At 36.6% G+C, this 16,326-nt stretch overlaps 1 protein-coding gene across 1 annotated transcript in view; it reads left to right on the top strand.

The window, feature by feature from the left end:
* The window catches only part of LOC122753366 (rho GTPase-activating protein 29-like), a 68,356-nt gene that overhangs the window by 37,902 nt on the left and 14,128 nt on the right, over positions 1-16,326 (top strand). The window contains exons 4-13 of the mRNA XM_044000732.1: positions 1,514-1,574; positions 1,980-2,117; positions 6,997-7,061; positions 7,536-7,646; positions 7,764-7,844; positions 8,050-8,238; positions 8,567-8,704; positions 13,174-13,364; positions 14,254-14,417; positions 15,162-15,293. Of these exons, the coding sequence (XP_043856667.1) occupies positions 1,514-1,574; positions 1,980-2,117; positions 6,997-7,061; positions 7,536-7,646; positions 7,764-7,844; positions 8,050-8,238; positions 8,567-8,704; positions 13,174-13,364; positions 14,254-14,417; positions 15,162-15,293 (1,270 nt within the window). The remainder of the gene's footprint in view (positions 1-1,513; positions 1,575-1,979; positions 2,118-6,996; positions 7,062-7,535; positions 7,647-7,763; positions 7,845-8,049; positions 8,239-8,566; positions 8,705-13,173; positions 13,365-14,253; positions 14,418-15,161; positions 15,294-16,326) is intronic.

Raw genomic sequence — 16,326 nt, 5'->3', positions numbered from 1 at the left:
CATCAAACCATATTGCTGTCACTGTTTACAGTGTTCTCCTGATTCTGCGTACTTCACTTTGTATCAGTTCATGTAAGTCTTTCCAGGTTTTTCTGAAATCATCCTAACTTGTTATTTCTTATAGCACAATAATATTTCATTACAATCATATTCTACAGCTTGTTTAGCCATTCTCCAATTGAACATTCCTTTCTTTTCCAGTTCTTAGCCACCATAAAAAGAGTTGCTATAAATATTTTTGTACAAATAGGTCTTTTTCTCTTTTTTGGAATGTCTTTGGGATATAAATCTAGCAGTAGTATTGCTGGATCAAGGGGTAAGCAACAGTTTTTTAGCCTTTAGGGCATAGTTCCAAATTGTTCTCCAGAATGGTTGGATCAGTTCACAACTCTACTGATAGTGGATTAGTGTCCCAGTTTTCCCACATATACTCCAACATCCAATATTTTTTTCCTTATATCTTCCAATCTGTATATACAAAATTTTTAGTGATTTTGTTCAGATAGTTCCTGGGTTTGTTGTGGGAAGTAGTGGTTATTTTTCTTTTTTTTCCCTTTTTTTCTTGGTGAGGCAATTGGGGTTAAGTGACTTGCCCAGGGTCACACAGCTAGTAAGTGTCAAGTGTCTGAGGCCAGATTTGAACTCAGGTACTCCTGACTGCAGGGTTGGTGCTCTATCTACTGTGCCACCTAGCTGTCCCGGTTATTTTTCTTTAAATGTTTTTTTTTTCTTTTTACAATTCTGTTTTCCTTTAAAAAGTGTTTTTGATTTATACTGACAGAATTTATGTCAAGAAGACCATTAGATAGATGGTCAGGTGAGATTAGGAGAAAATCCCAAAATGTGAATTTATGTCCTGATTAATCCCATAAGTTTCAGTTCAGGGAAAAGTATAAAAATGAGATGCTGTAACATATTTAATCCTGCCTGAATATAATTGTTTTTAGGGAAATACTGCTTGTATACCTATAAAGACAAAGATAAAAGATGGAAGGAACAGGTTGTTCTTTCTTGGTATCTATATATTGTTACCTATTTCCTAATTTATTATTATTATTATTATTTTTTTTTTTTTTGCAGGGCAATGAGGGTTAAGTGACTTGCCCAGGGTCACACAGCTAGTAAGTGTCAAGTGTCTGAGGCCGGATTTGAACTCAGGTACTCCTGAATCCAGGGCCGGTGCTTTACCACTGCGCCATCTAGCTGCCCCCCTAATTTATTATTTTTAAGGTTTGTATGAAGAGTTTGGGGCAACTAGGTGGGCTCAGTAGATAGAGTGCTGGGCCTGAAGTCAGGAAGACTCATCTTTCTGAGTTCAAATCTGGCCTTAGACACTTACTAGCTGTGTGATCCTAGGCAGGTCACTTAATCCTGTTTGCCTCAGGTCCTCCTTTGTAAAATGAACTAGAGAAGAAAGTGGCATGCGTGAAAATGTTTCAGATGGGTAGACTAAATTCTTTTGTGTAACTTTTATTTTCCTCTAATCCAAAAAAAAATTTTTTTTACATTGTAGTCCTTGGAAAACATTTCTGTGGAATCAGTTGGATTTCTGCATGAAAAAGATAATCTTCAAGGTACTTAAGAATATGTGTTTATATTTCTGGCATTTGTTCTTTTCAGTTTTAGTGTTCTTACTAAAAATCATGTCTACTTGCTTACATTGGATTCATTTTCCAGCTGTGTAGAGCTACCATATTACTCAACATTTGGAAACTAAAAAAACCAAAGCTAGGTCTGGTCTGGACTGATGTAGCTTTTGTGACTTGAAGGCTAATTTTTAGAGGGAAGAAAAAGCAAATGTAAAAAGATAGAAGTAGTGTGGTGTTTAAAACTGTAGTGTTCATTTGCCTAAATGCCCATCAGCTTTATTAGCATCAGCTTTCCTTAGAAATTATCTGAAATGCTCTTCTTGCTTAGAGAGATGATACCAGCTTTCCTGGTATTTAAATATGTTCTTCACTTAATGTTTTCTTTTTTAGGACCTCTGTGGCCCAAAGAACTGGATAGCATGCTTCTGAGAAATGATGATGGAATTGAATTGGCTTTGTCATATGCTAAGATGTGGTCAAAATATGCCAAAGATATAATTACATGGGTTGAGAAAAAAATTAGTCTGGGTAAGTGACTCTTTGAGGCATTTAATCAGCTTTGTTGTTGTAGAATTAAACTATTGATGAATTGTCTGATACTGGTTTCTTAGCCTCCGTCTTCCTCATGGAATTAAAGATTTTAAGATCCCTATTTGGGTTTCTTGTTATAAATAGTTTCTATGTTATTGTCTTGTAGATTTTGTTTTGTGGCCCTTTTTTATTATTGTGTCTCATTTTTAGAAATACTGCAGTTCACCATTAACCTTCGTGCCTTCCCATGGCCATTTTTGGTTCATTTGACTTGAAATTTCCCTTTTGTATGCTTGCCCTCCCACTGTTCTGGATGTCAGTTGCTTCCAGTTCTTATTCCTCTTCTCCTGAGGCAGTACAAGTGATCTCTAAGTACTAAATCTCTGCAGTGTTGTACCTACTGTTAGATCCTCATTCTCCTTTATAGAATCTGTCTTCTTTCATGGAAAATGCATTAGTTGTACCCTCTCCCATTGCTGAAATGAAATTTTCTTCTTTTTAGTACTTCATTTTGTTTCTTCATGCATTCTCCTGTAGGCACTTGCCTTCTTGAGACTATAGGAGTGATTTTTCCAGTCATTACTTGATTAGAGTACGTCATTTATTCCTGTTTCTTCTTCCTTCCCTCCCCTGTTTTGTTCACTCTCCCATTCTGTAACTTAGTCCTACAAACACCCCATCACCACCACCACTACCAAGAAAGCAAAACAAAACATTGATTTACCCATAGATAGGATATTAGGATATTTATTAGTTCATGATGTTTTGGGGCTATTTTTCAACAATAACTTTTGTTTGACTTCTGTTTTCACTCTTGTCTCCTCTGTGTATTTAGAAAGAAATTTGTTAATTGTCTCTTTTTGTTGTCTTACTTTTGTTGTTGTCTTTGGTTACTTTGTTTATCTTTTTTGTATACCTGAGGTTTTAGAAAGGCAAACAATTTCTTCTTATCCAGTTTTCTTTCTAAGAATGTGTTAAAAGTCTCTTTCAATGGAGTGTACACCTTTTTTGGGGTGGTATTTTTTGTTTGGTTTTTATATGCTTCAATCTGTATTCAGATACCATCAGTTCTTTCTCTGTAGATGGAGCACTTTTTTCGTAAGTCCTTCAGAGTTGTCTTAGATTATTGCATTCCTGAAAATAACCAAGTCCTTCATGGCATATCTTCTTACAATATTGCTGTTATTTTGCATGCAGTACATTTCACTCTGCATCAGCTCAAGTAGGTCTTTCCAGGTTTTTCTGATAGCATCTTGCTCATCATTTTTTTTTTGTAGTAAACTACATTTACATAGTACTTTAAATAGAGATTTCCTTACAGTAAACCCATGAGGTTAATTATTTCAACAACAATAATAGATAACATTTATATAGTACCTTATACCTGACAAAGAATTTTCTTCACAATAGCCCAGCAAAGTACCATACGTTTTATCATCTTCATCCAATCATTATCAATCCATCCATTTATCTATCAGCCATCATCATCAATCATCATCTTATAGTGCTTTTGCCTCTGTTTCAAAATTTTTCAATTATTGCTGTTTCCCCCCATACTATTCCCTCCCCATGATATCTACTCTATTTTCTATCTTCTTTCACTCTATCCCTCATCAAAAGTGTTTTGCTTCTGACTGTCCCCTCCCCGAATCTGCTATCCCTTCTTTCACCCCTCCCCACTTATCCCCTTCCCCTACTACTTTCCTGCAGGGTAAGATAGATTATTACATCCAATTGAGTGTGTATGTTATTCTCTCTTTGAGTCAGTTCTGATGAGAGTAAGGCTCACTCACTCTCCCATACCTCCCCCATCTTCCCCTCTACTTCATAAGCTTTTTCTAACTTCTTTTATGTGAAATACTTTACCGCATTCCACCTCTCCCTTTCCCTTTCTCCCAGTGAATTTCTCTCTCACCCTTTAAATTTTTTCAGGATATCATTCCCTCATATTCAACTCATGCCTGTGCCCTGCTTAAATATACTCCATCCACCTGCCCTAATAATGAGAAAGTTCTCATGAGTTACAAGTATCATCTTCTCATGTAGGAATGTAATATCCTTTTAATATCCCATATGATTTATTTTTCCTGTTTACCTTTTTATCCTTCTCTAAGGTCTTGTATTTGAAAGTCAAATCTGGAATTTAGCTATAATAATCCTGGAAGTTTTCATTTTGGGATCTCTTTCAAGAGGTGATCAGTGGATTCTTTCAATTTCTATTTTACCTTCTGCTTCTAGAATGTCAGGGCAGTTTTCCTTGTCAGTTTCTTGGAAGATGATGTCTAAGTTCTTTTTTGAATATGGCTTTCAGGTAATCCAATAATTTTCAAATTAGCTCTCCTGGATCTATTTTCCAGGTCAGCTGTTTTTCCAAGGAGATATTTTACATTGCCCTCTTTTTTCATTCTTTTGGTTTTGCTTTATTGTGTCTCGATTTTTCATAAAGTTATTAGCTTCCATTTGCTCAATCCTAATTTTTAAGCAATTAGCTTCTTCAGAGAGCTTTTGTATCTCCTTTTCCTTGGCTTTTCAAGCTTCTGACTTTTTTCCATGACCCTCCTGCATCACTCTCATTTCTCTTTCCATTTTTTCCTCTACCTCTCTTACCTTATCTTCAAAGTCCTTTTTGAGCACTTCCATGGCCTGAGACCAATTCATATTTCTCTTGGAAGCTTTGGATGTAGGATCTTTGACTTTATTTTCTTCTGAGGGTGTATGTTGATCTTCCTTTCCTTGTCACCAAAGAAACTTTCTAGTGTCCACAATTTTTTCTGTCTGCTCATTTTGGCAGCCTATTTCTTGACCTCTAACTCCCTCTTAAAGTGTTGCACTGCCTTCAGGGCACATGGTCCTACTATCACCATTCAAGGAGAGGCACATTCCAGACTCCTCTGACCTGCTCCAGAGCCCTGATTCGCTGGGGCTGGGGCCAGGGCCGGGTCTGTGTGGTGTGGCCCAGATCTGCACTCCACTCACACCCCGGTACAACAGACCCCTCTTGCTGACCTTCCAAGCTGTCTCTGACTGGAAAATGATCTCACCCCGTCCTTCTGTGGGTTCTGCTGCTCCAGGAGTTGTATTATGGCATTATTTGAAGGAATTTGGAGGGATTTGGGGGAGAGCTCCAAATAATCACTGCCTGTCCTCTGCCATCTTGGCTCTGCCCAGGAGCCATCTTTTTTGATTAATGTCAGATTCAGGTCTTCAGGGTAGGTCACCTTTTGTTGCATCTTGAGCTCCTTTGTTCTTTCGAACACTATTCCATTCACTCTTGTGGTTTCTGGTAGATGCAGAATAGTCTTGTGTAATTTGCATATTCTTACTGTTATATATGAAGGTCTTTCTCCTGGTCACTTGAAGGATTTTTTGTTTATCAGTGGAGTTGTTAAATTTAGTTACTGTGGTTTTTTTGGAGTTTAAAGCATAGGGATTCCAGTCCTTTGTTTTTCTAGAGGTGATCTGTGGATTCTTTCAATTGGCACTTTATTTTTTGTATTCAGAATTTCTGGGCACTTTTATTATGTTATTTCTTGCATTACTGTGTTCTACTTATTTGACCTGTTGTGTTCTTTTGAGAGACCTAGAATCCTTAAGTTATCTCTATGCATCCTGTCTTTGAGGTCAATATTTTCTCTTATTTAGATACCTTCTTTTCTTCTCTTATTGCTTTTTGCTTCTTTTCTTCCCCATTGACCTTCACTCCTGTGGATTTGCATTTGCACTTACTATTGCTTTTTTCCCTTTGGTAATACTTGTCACTGTACATTTAAGATTTTCTGGCTTGTCAATTATTTTTGTAGTTCAGGCCATATATTCTACTTTTGTAATTCTTTTTAAAAACTTTAGAGGGGCAGCTAGATGGTGCAGTGGATAGAGCACCAGCCCTGGAGTAAGGAGTACCTGAGTTCAAATCCGGCCTCAGACACTCAACACTTACTAGCTGTGTGACCCTGGGCAAGTCACTTAACCCCAATTGCCTCACTAAAAAAAAAAAAAAACAACCAAAAAACTTTAGAAACATCTATCTATCTATCTGGTTTTATTTTCTCTTGAGAATTCATAGGTAGTCTGCCTCATCAAGTGTTGATTCCTTTTCCTTTATCTTATGATATTTATTCATAGATGCCTATACTTTTTTAGGTGATTTGGAGTCCATATTCCCTTATATTATTAATACCTTCCCATGCTCAAGAACATTGAGTTCACTTTCTAACTCTTTCCCCCTTTTAGTATGGTTTCCTAGGAGTTGGACCTCAAAGCTGTTTGTCTCTTGCCTTGCTAGGGAATTCATGGTTTATTGACTTCAGTCTCTGTCTCAAGTAATTTCAGGGGGAAGAGAATTGGTCCCCCTGGGCTTTTTGCTCAGACTTAGTGGAATGCCTCACGGCCACATACATGTATATGTATCCTTTCTTAGTTCTCTCATTATGGTCTGTAACTGTACAGCTGTTTTTCTGCCTGAATAATCTTTTCCCTTTGGTTTTCTGTGACATTAGTGAGAGTGTGAGTATAGTTGAGTTATTTTGCTAGCCCATGGATTGGCTACTATGGCCCTACTTTTAGAGATGTGTGGAAGGGGGGTGGGGGGGAAGGAGTGCTGAGTGAATATATTAAGAGCTAGAGATTTTCCTGTTAGTTCACTGAATTGTTACCTTGTTTGGATCCTTGGTGTCCTAGACTGTGTAGATGGTTGAAATTGCTTTATCTTTTGTACATCATTCCTATTGTGGAGATGTTCAAGAAGGTGTAAAAATCAAAGAAAATGTCTAGTCTTTCATCATTAGTCATATGACCCACATAATTTTTTATTGTGAAATAGAAAAATTCACAGTTTTTGCTTTAAAGATCACAATTAATTAGAACTTTTCCTTTCCAGAACTGGAGTGTGCTAGAAACATTGCAAAGATGGCAGAGACGACTAAAGCCATTATTGGACTCCAGGTAAATACATTGTGAACTTCTGGGATTTGACAAGTTGGTAGCTTAAGAGTTTTGTCAGTCACCTATCCTTGATTGAATGAAGTGTTTGATTGTGAAGCATAATATCTAATTAGGGGCTAACTTTATTGGTCTAAGACAGTAGCGTTTTGGTGTAGATTCATTTTAAAGTGGGATACTCTTTTCTCTGCCAAAACAGGTTTTGATCCTTAGTTTTACAATTAATTTTTCTTAAGGATCATTTTCATAATCATTGTCAACTCTGATTTCAGTTATCAGAAAAAATATTCTGAATGAAGCCTAGATAAGTTGTCTTTATAACATGGAATTCAGTCTGTTTCTGGTTAGAGGCATGGGCCCATTGATTCTCATGGCACTCTCCATCTCACAGAGCACCTTCCTCACAATGACCCTGGTGGAGGCAGGAACTTTTCTGCATTTCTGCTTTGGAACTGACTTTACTTTTTTAAACCTTAGGAGTTTATGCCGTTCCGGGCTTTATTCTTAAATGCTTTTGATAATGATATTGAGAGCAGTCAGCTTTCACAACAAACAGCAGCAGCTCTTCAGACCAACAAATTTGTTCAGGTAAAAACTTAAATGCATTTGTAAATTCTATTGCTTTTTATATTCAGAAATAACATAATTGTACACATTTACTTGTAAAAGAACAAACCAAATCCTAGCAATTTTTATCTTTGATAGCCTCTCCTTGGAAGAAAAAGTGAATTGGATAAACAGAGGAAAGCAATTAAAGAGCTTTGGCAACGAGAACAGAAGAAAATGGTTTGTACCACAATGGAATGTGACAATAATCAGTCTTCTCTTTCTTACCACTTTTCATGCCCTGCCTCACATCTGTGAATACCTGCCAAGTATTTAAGCCTCTCTCCTTATGTAATACTTTTCCACAGCTTTCATGTAGCTAAGTTACCTAATGTGCAGAAAGAAAGTATAATGTAGGGTTTCAATGTCTTTTCTCCCCACATAGCAAGAGACAGAGGCATCTCTCAAAAAGGCAAAACTCTACTGTATACAACAACAGAATGAATATGAAAAAGCCAAATCTTCCACAGTGCGTGCTGAAGAGGAGCATCTAAGTTCAAGTGGAGGGCTTGGGAGAGAGGCCAGCAAGCAGTTAGAGAAAAAGCGAAGGCTGGAAGAAGAAGCTCTGCAAAAAGTGAGGCTTTCTTCTGGTCATTGAAGGTTGGAGTAGCAGCAGCAAATTCTTGATTTCATTTTATTGTATTTTGCCAGAGGCAGAACACCTAGAAGAGGGTGGGATGTATATGTGAGAGAAAATATGGCCAGTTGATGAAGTTTATACCTGTTGGGCAATTTATATATGCTGGTGTTCAACTCTTAAGGTGATGAGAGTTGAGATGAAGAATGATCATTCTGCATTTTTTAAAATAAATATTCCAAAAAACTATTGAGGCCATAGGAAGGCATTTGGAATGCTATTGCTCATTTTTAACTTTGATATTTAATATTCTTATTCCCTGCAGGTTGAAGAAGCAAATGAACACTACAAAGTTGTTATGATCGATTTGGAAGGGAGGCAGAATGATTTAGACCAAACCAAAAGTGAAATTTTAACACAACTTCGTGAACTTGTTTTCCAGTGTGATCTAACTCTAAAAGCTGTAAGTAATTTAAGGGAACAAAGACTTGAATGTTATATCTTGTTTGGAACCTATGTGGAGGGAGGGAAGAAAAAGGTGTCGGATTTTTGTGTAAGTAAAGGAATCTTATGAAGACTAACATAAAAATTTAATCTATGGTACCCAATATGTTTAGTTTTTGAATTTACAGATTATCTGTAGAATTGTGAGGTATATTTTCCATCTTTATATAGTTGGTGATGAATGTTGAGTTTCCTCTTTTACAAAATATAAAATGTACTATGCAAGTGTAAGTTACCATTATTATTTATGTTTCAACTATATTGTGAAGTTTTTTTTCCATTGGATATGATTATTTCTCTGATTTGGAGAGAAATATTAGGTTGCTTGTGTTTCTCAGAATTGAATATATTTTAGATTGGGATATATAATTAATCTGGCTACCTAACCAACCCTTGATCAGCACTACAAACCTATTAGTTTCTGTTCTTGAACACGTGTTAAACTTTTTATTTACATAATGGAACAGAAGATAATTTGGGAACAGAGAATGATGGTCTTAATTGTTTTCCTTTTGCTCCATTGTTTCTGGCCAACCTCTCCATGTTTAATTTGATTATTTGCTTCACATTGAGAAATATATTTTAGGGGAAAGACTTGGAGTCTAGCAGTATTGAGTGCTCTTTTTATCTGATTATCACGATTTCCTTTTTTAAAATTTGCCTTGAAATAGTTTGACATAAACAAAAAGACATTAGCTTTATGTTAGTTATTTTGGTGCATGGAAAAGTATAGGGATACATCCTTGTCTTCAAGAAATTTCTCAATTTAGTAATCCAGGACCAATAAACATGAAATGATTAGCAAATAATAAGCCAAGCATGAAATAAAAGTAAAATACTTAATGATATGGTATAGATTATTGACATTGGAGATTAGAGGTGAGAAAGATTAATTGTGACCAAGGGAAAATAATTTTGGAAGGCAAACATAGAGTTGTTGGTACTCTGACCTGGACCTTAGAGGATGAGTAGGATTTGGAGAAGAGGAGAGAAAAGGATTTTGGGGAAGTTAGTATGACAAGAGTATACAGAATGGACATCGGTGATACAAGCAGTATCTATTTTATCTTAACTATATTGGTTTCCTTTGAAGGGAGTTGAGAAGGCCTGTCTGGGTAGAGTTGTTATTTAGTGGGATTCCCACTGCTCCCTGCCCATTGACTATCTTTCTGACTTACTGTTGCCAAATGTGCTGAATGTTGAGGGAGAATAGAGTAGGGTTTATCTAAATAAGTATCTTTCTTAACTTTAAGAATTGTAGTTAAAAAAAAAAAAAGGAATTATAGTTTTAAAAAAAAAATCATTTTAATTCAAGTTGCTTTCATCGCATTCTCACTACTGTCCTGAGTCATTGGACTGATCATGTCACTCTCAGTCAACTTCAGTGGGCTCCTTATCTCCAGGAACCAAATACTAATCATTTTTTGGGGTGTTCAAAAGTCTCATTAACACCACCTTGCTCTGCCCTTCTTACTGTCTCCCCTCCCCGCTTTCATTCTTTAATTTAGTGACATTATTGATCTCCTAGTTGTTATACAAACAAGATACTCCCATCTCCCCCACTCCAAGGAAGTTTTTTGTTGTTTCCCATGTCTGGAACACTCTCCTTCCCCAAGTCCTACCTATAATCCTACTTTCTCTGGGAAGCCTTTCTCCTTAATTCTAGCACCATCTCTGTTTTAATTATTTCCTGTATGTCCTCTGTATCATTTGTTTGTACCCATTTATTTATTTACAGTCTCTCCTGAGTTGCTTGAGGGCTGAGACTGGTTTTTGTCTTTCTTTGTATCCCTAGAGCTTACTCTTAGCACCGTGCCTTCTACATAGGAGGCTCCTTAATAAGCTGGAGTCAGACCTGGTCCAGAAAGGGCAGCTTATAGTAAAAGAAAGTTGCTAAGGAAAGGACAATCATCATGCTAAATTCTTGACTTAGGAGGAAGTTAATTTTAATTATTGGCTGAATCGTGAAGGGACAGTGTACATATGAGAAATTGTTTTCAGCATTACTGTACGGAAATTTTCACTTACCTATGTTGTAGATGAAGGCTACTGAAAACTTAGGAGTCAGCAGTTATTGGGGTGGGTGAATAGTAATAATGTATGTCTATGAAGAATTCCCAGAGCTGTGGTAACCTAAAAAGAAGACAATATTTTTAAGGTGATTTTCCTTCCTCATTATTGTTTTGTCTGCTTCCTTTGGTAGCAGTAAGTTTTGATCTTCGCTTTATTATTATGAGCCCCTTGCAAGTAGGAATAATGTTACTATTATTTTTGTGTCCCCATAGTCACCCCCTTGATGAGCCTTGTAAATAAATAAACTGAGGTTGATTGTATCAGGGTTATTACATTTTCAGTAGCTACTTTTCTATCTTATTATAAATAGTAGATTTATAGTGACTCCATTTTTCTTGTTAGGAAAACGGTTTAGAAAATTCTGTTGCCCCCATTTTCCTGCCTTTTGGCATACTATCCAACAAAAGTCATTAGGAATTTATGATCAAGTTTTCTTAATGTTAGATCACTACAGTTCCTTGCTGATACCTACCAGTAATGAAGATTAGTACAGTGTGCCAATATCTTGACTTGAATTCCTAATCTAATCCTTTTTTTTCTTTTTTTTGGGTTGCATTGTGTTATGACATTATATTATTAAAATATGCATTCACCCTATGAAACAAGCATAAATATAAGCAAAATTTATAGTTTTCCAAGTAACAAAATTATTTTAATACATTAACACCTATAGGTGCAGCTAGGTGGCACAGTGGATAAAGCACTGGCCCTGGATTCAGAAGGACCTGAGTTCAAATCTGGCCCCAGCCACTTGACACTTATTAGCTGTGTGACCCTGGGCAAGTCACTTAACCCTCATTGCCCTGCAAAAACAACAACAACAACAACAACAACAAAACCCACCCCATCTATGGAAGAGGCGCCATAGATAAAATTTGTTGATCACAGATGTACTTTAGTCAAGTCATGGACTTTTAATCGTAGCACTGGAGTTTTAATTTCCATTGTTCCTTGAACACACATGCACACGCACACACATATACAGACACTCATATGTATATAGGTATATTATACATCTTATACCAATTTGGAAATTTTTCAAGTACTGTTCTTGTCTTGGGAGATTGCACTCTTTTTCATCTAGCTAACAAGGAAAAGTGGTGAGAAGTGCCAACAAGACATTTGTTATAGGGCATAGAAGATGGAGTCTGCACTGGAGTTTTTATTGTTTATAAGGAGCTTCCAGTGTGGAACTCCTACTACCAAAATAGGTCAGGACCTTCTCTACACCTTCAGAGTTCTAGAGGGTGGCCTGGAACAATGCAGGATCTAGAGACTTACCCCCAGGGTCAAATAGCCAGTCTGTGTCAGAGGTAGGAATAGAATCCATGTCTTCCTGGCTGTGAGGCATTTTCAGAATTTATTTGCACAAGTAAAAGTCGTTCTTTTAAAAAATGTAGTGGTGGGGCAGCTAGGTGGTGCAGTAGATATAGAGCACCAGCCCTGGATTCAGGAGTACCTGAGTTCAAATCTGGCCTCAGACATTTAACACTTACTAGCTGTGTGACCCTGGGCAAGTCACTTAACCCCGATTGTCTCACCCAAAAATAAAAAATGTGGTGCAGATGAGTAGAAATGTTAACTGTAAATTTTCCTTTGTTTGGCAAATCTGCACATTAAGAATATGTCCTGGGGCAGCTAGGTGGCACAGTGGATAGAGCACTGGCCCTGAAGTCAGGAGTACCTGAGTTCAAATCCGGCCTCAGACACTTAACACTTACTAGCTGTGTGACCCTGAGCAAGTCACTTAACCCCAATTGCCTCACTAAAAAAAAAAAAAAAAAGAATATGTCCTGTACCTTCTCCTTTGCTAAAAATTCTTCCCCTGCTGCTTCCATCTTTTAAAATCTGAAATCCAAATCAGAAAGACTAGTAGTTGTTAGTTTTTGAAATACAAACAAACATAACCTAAGTGAAGGAAATGTGTACTGTGCTGGCCTGTCCTGCTAGGAGTAGGGTATGAAATCTCCAATTTATGTCATTAATTCCAAGTTAAGACTTTAGGGCAGGAGGTGTCTGGGTGAGTAGAGTGCTGGGGGACACTCCTCCAATGTTAAGTTGAGTCAGTTGGGGAGAAGAGGGTTTCTTCTGACAGGTTCCTTTTAAAGTAGGAAAAAGCCTCTCCTCCCCCAGTCCCCACCCCTGAAAAGTTTCTTTTAAAGTAAATTTTGCAGGAAGTCATCAAGTCTATATATCAGAGATAGCTCTATGAATAAATCGTCACACTTTAGTGAACCCTTAGAGGTGAGAGTTATAAATAATATTGTTTGATGTTACTTCTAATTAAGTGCATTTACAGACTTGTTTGTTAAAGATAGTGATTATTATTATATTTTATCTTTATTTGACAAATAGGCAGTGGTAAACCTCTTCCAGATGCAACATGAGCAGGTTGTGTCTCTTCCAGTTAACTACCAGTCTCTCTGTGAGAATGCCAAGTTATGTGACCCTGGGCGAAAGTTTGCAGAATTTGTGAAGGCAAAAAATTCACCCAAGGATGATGTTCACATTAAATCTAGTTCTTTTGAAAATTCCAAAATTGATGGGTAAGAAATTATTTGTTGTTGAAATTAAGTAACAGGGGCTCATTTACTGCCATATTCAAGTCCAGTTTGAGTAGATTTCTTCCCTTTGACAAGATCTTCATAATCTGATGGGTTTTGTCTCTCCTTTTTGCAAGTAATACATGTGTTGAAAGGGATAGATAGTGTTGAAGGGGATTTGTTTTTCCTCAATTCAGGTAAAAACAAAGGCTGTCATTAATTATGGATGATTTTTTAAAATTAAAAAACATTTCTAAGAAGGGGAAACTGATAGTCTTAGACATAAATCACTTTTGGCTTTCTGAAAAATTATTAAAATTTTATAGTTTATAGCTCATTGACAACTATTAAATTAGTCCTTGTTTGTATAAACAATCACAGTTATATATAATTTTTAGATGTTATATGGTACTTCTGTTGGTTCAATAAACACTTGTTGAGCACTTTCTTCTTTATGCAGAGCACTATGCATAAAGTACCTAAGTACTTTTGGATATTCACAGTTGAGATAAGTCATGTTTCCTGTCCTTAAAGCATGAATTAGATAGTAAGACATATGACTGTAGTATACATTGTTACATAGAAAGTGTATTAGAATTACAAAGCAACCTCTATGTCAGGTCTAAGAAGGTATTAGAGAGTTTTCAGCAAGAAGGTAGCATGGAAGGTGATGTGGTATCAGATTGTGATGGTGTTGGAATATTTTTGGATTTCTGTAGCACTTAAACCATATTAGACTCAAAGTGAATTCACATTTGAAGTCTTTCTTTGAAATTCAACAATATAAATACTGTATTATGATATTAATGTGCTTTTGAAATATTGGATATAAAATAAATAATAGATTTTCCCTCCATTGACAGGCTGTTTGTTATTGGATTTTTTTCCTTAGACTTTTAAGTAAGGGATCAACAAATAATCAACATGGATTACATGGAAATGTCTCTGAGAATTCTGGAGACTGTTCATTCCGTTTATTAGAGGATACTGGCAGCCCTGTTTGCCATTCTGAAAAAATTGGAGATAAGAGGTCTTGTCACAGCATAGATATCCCAGGTAATTTTTCATATTCTAGGGAACACTGACTTTTGTATCAAGTGAAGTTATTTTTTAATTATTAAATGAATCATGTCACTGAAAGTTCATAAATCAGATAAGAGGAATGATTATAAGCTTTGTGAGGGGTAACATGGCTGGTCTTGAAATCAGAAAAATCCTGCCTCTAACATTCGGTTGTGTAATCTTGGGCAAGTCACACCATTTCTCAGTATTCTAGGCCCTAACTGTGGATCATGAACCCATATGGGTCATGTAACTGAATATGGGAGTTGCTAAAAGTTTGGTAACAATAAAAAGTTATGTATACCTATTTCATATACCTATATACCTGGGGTCACATAAAAAATTTCTCAGGAGAAAAGTGGTTGTGAATGGAAAAAGTTTAAGAAGTCCTGTTCTAGGTAGCTCCCTAAGACTTACCGGTTGCAGAGACAAAGCCAGCCTGCATTGGTATAGGGAGTTTCCTTCTCTTAGCATTCCCTCTATCAATGAAATCATAGATCCAGCCCTTAACCTTTTATGCAATAAGAGTATTAATACCTTAAGTAAAACGTTTTCAAATTTGAAGTTAATCATGTTTCAAATAATTTTAATTTACTTGCAAATGTTAGGAAGTAACTGCACTTAAATATGGTATTTGTAAATTTATTTATATTATTTATTTTGCATTAGACTTATTAGATTCTGGCTAAGCCGTAGCTTTATTTTGTAGAAATCTTAAAAATATCTTATTTTTTAAAGGTGTCAGAGGGCGGCCACCCCCTGTCAGATCATGGTCTGTTGGTCATCAAGGTGGTGGAATGTGCAGTGATTCAGAGAGTGCTGGAGGAAGCAGTGAGTCAAGGTCCATGGATTCTCCTTCTGCCAGTCCAGGTACATAAACATTTATTTTTAACTCTGATAATGTTGTTGGAAAGTTACAAACACTAATAAACTTTGAAAGATTTTAAAACGACTTTTATTGATTTTTGTCAGTGTTATTTTTTTATTCCAAACCTTAATAACTTTTGTCTGGTGTTCTTATTCTTGTGCCTGAAATGTTCCTAAGATGTCCTTTCTACCTTTTTTCTGATGTCACAGTTTGTATATATAGGACTTTCTTAAGGAACTCCCAGATAGAAATCTGTACCCGTGAGACTGAGGTGACGTCTGATCCACATTGGTGTTCTTCCCCCTTTCCCCTACCCTTCCTTCCTTCCTGATCCATCCCTGTCCTTTTAGGTTGGTTTTTGTGTTTGCTTCTCCAGTATCACCGGGGCCTTCCTCTTCCCTTTTTAACCACTCTGAACTCTGGAGGAATGCTGGTACTGCGAGTCCTCTTCCCTTCAGGAAGTGCTGGAAGCAAAGCTTATGATATCTGTGCAAATAATTTGGTAATTGAACTTCATAAGATATACATGAGTAATTTCCAGGAGGTAATTTACCTTCCACATGCTCCTAGTAAAGCTGCTTCAGACTCTTTTAGTAAGGAACCTTAGTGCTTTTCTCTTTTCCATGATATGCCCAATGAGGTAAAGGAGCTAGGATTACAATCCAAGAATAACTTACTCCACAAAAAATGTAACTTACTCAACAGTGAAATAGGAGAAGAAAGGGATAAGAGAATCGGGAGTAAACAAGATAAAATGTAGGGCAGATTAAGGCAAGCAGTGGTTAAGAGCCAAATAAGACTATAGAGGAGGGATGGGATAAAGAGAAAGAAAAGAAGAACAGAAAAAATGGAATGGGGGGAAATACGAAGTGATCATAACTGTGAATGTGAATGGGATGAACTCACCAATAAAACAGAAGCAGATAGCAAAATGGATTAGAAACCAGAATCCAACAATATGTTTAAAAGAGACACACTTGAAACAGGCTCAGAGAGATTTAAAATACAGGGCTGGGGCAACTGAATCTAATATAT

The sequence above is a fragment of the Dromiciops gliroides genome, chromosome 4, assembly GCF_019393635.1.
Source record: "Dromiciops gliroides isolate mDroGli1 chromosome 4, mDroGli1.pri, whole genome shotgun sequence".
Classification (NCBI taxonomy): domain Eukaryota; kingdom Metazoa; phylum Chordata; class Mammalia; order Microbiotheria; family Microbiotheriidae; genus Dromiciops; species Dromiciops gliroides.
The sequence above is the reverse complement of the archived record's forward strand: the minus strand, read 5'-3'. Positions and strand labels throughout refer to the sequence as shown.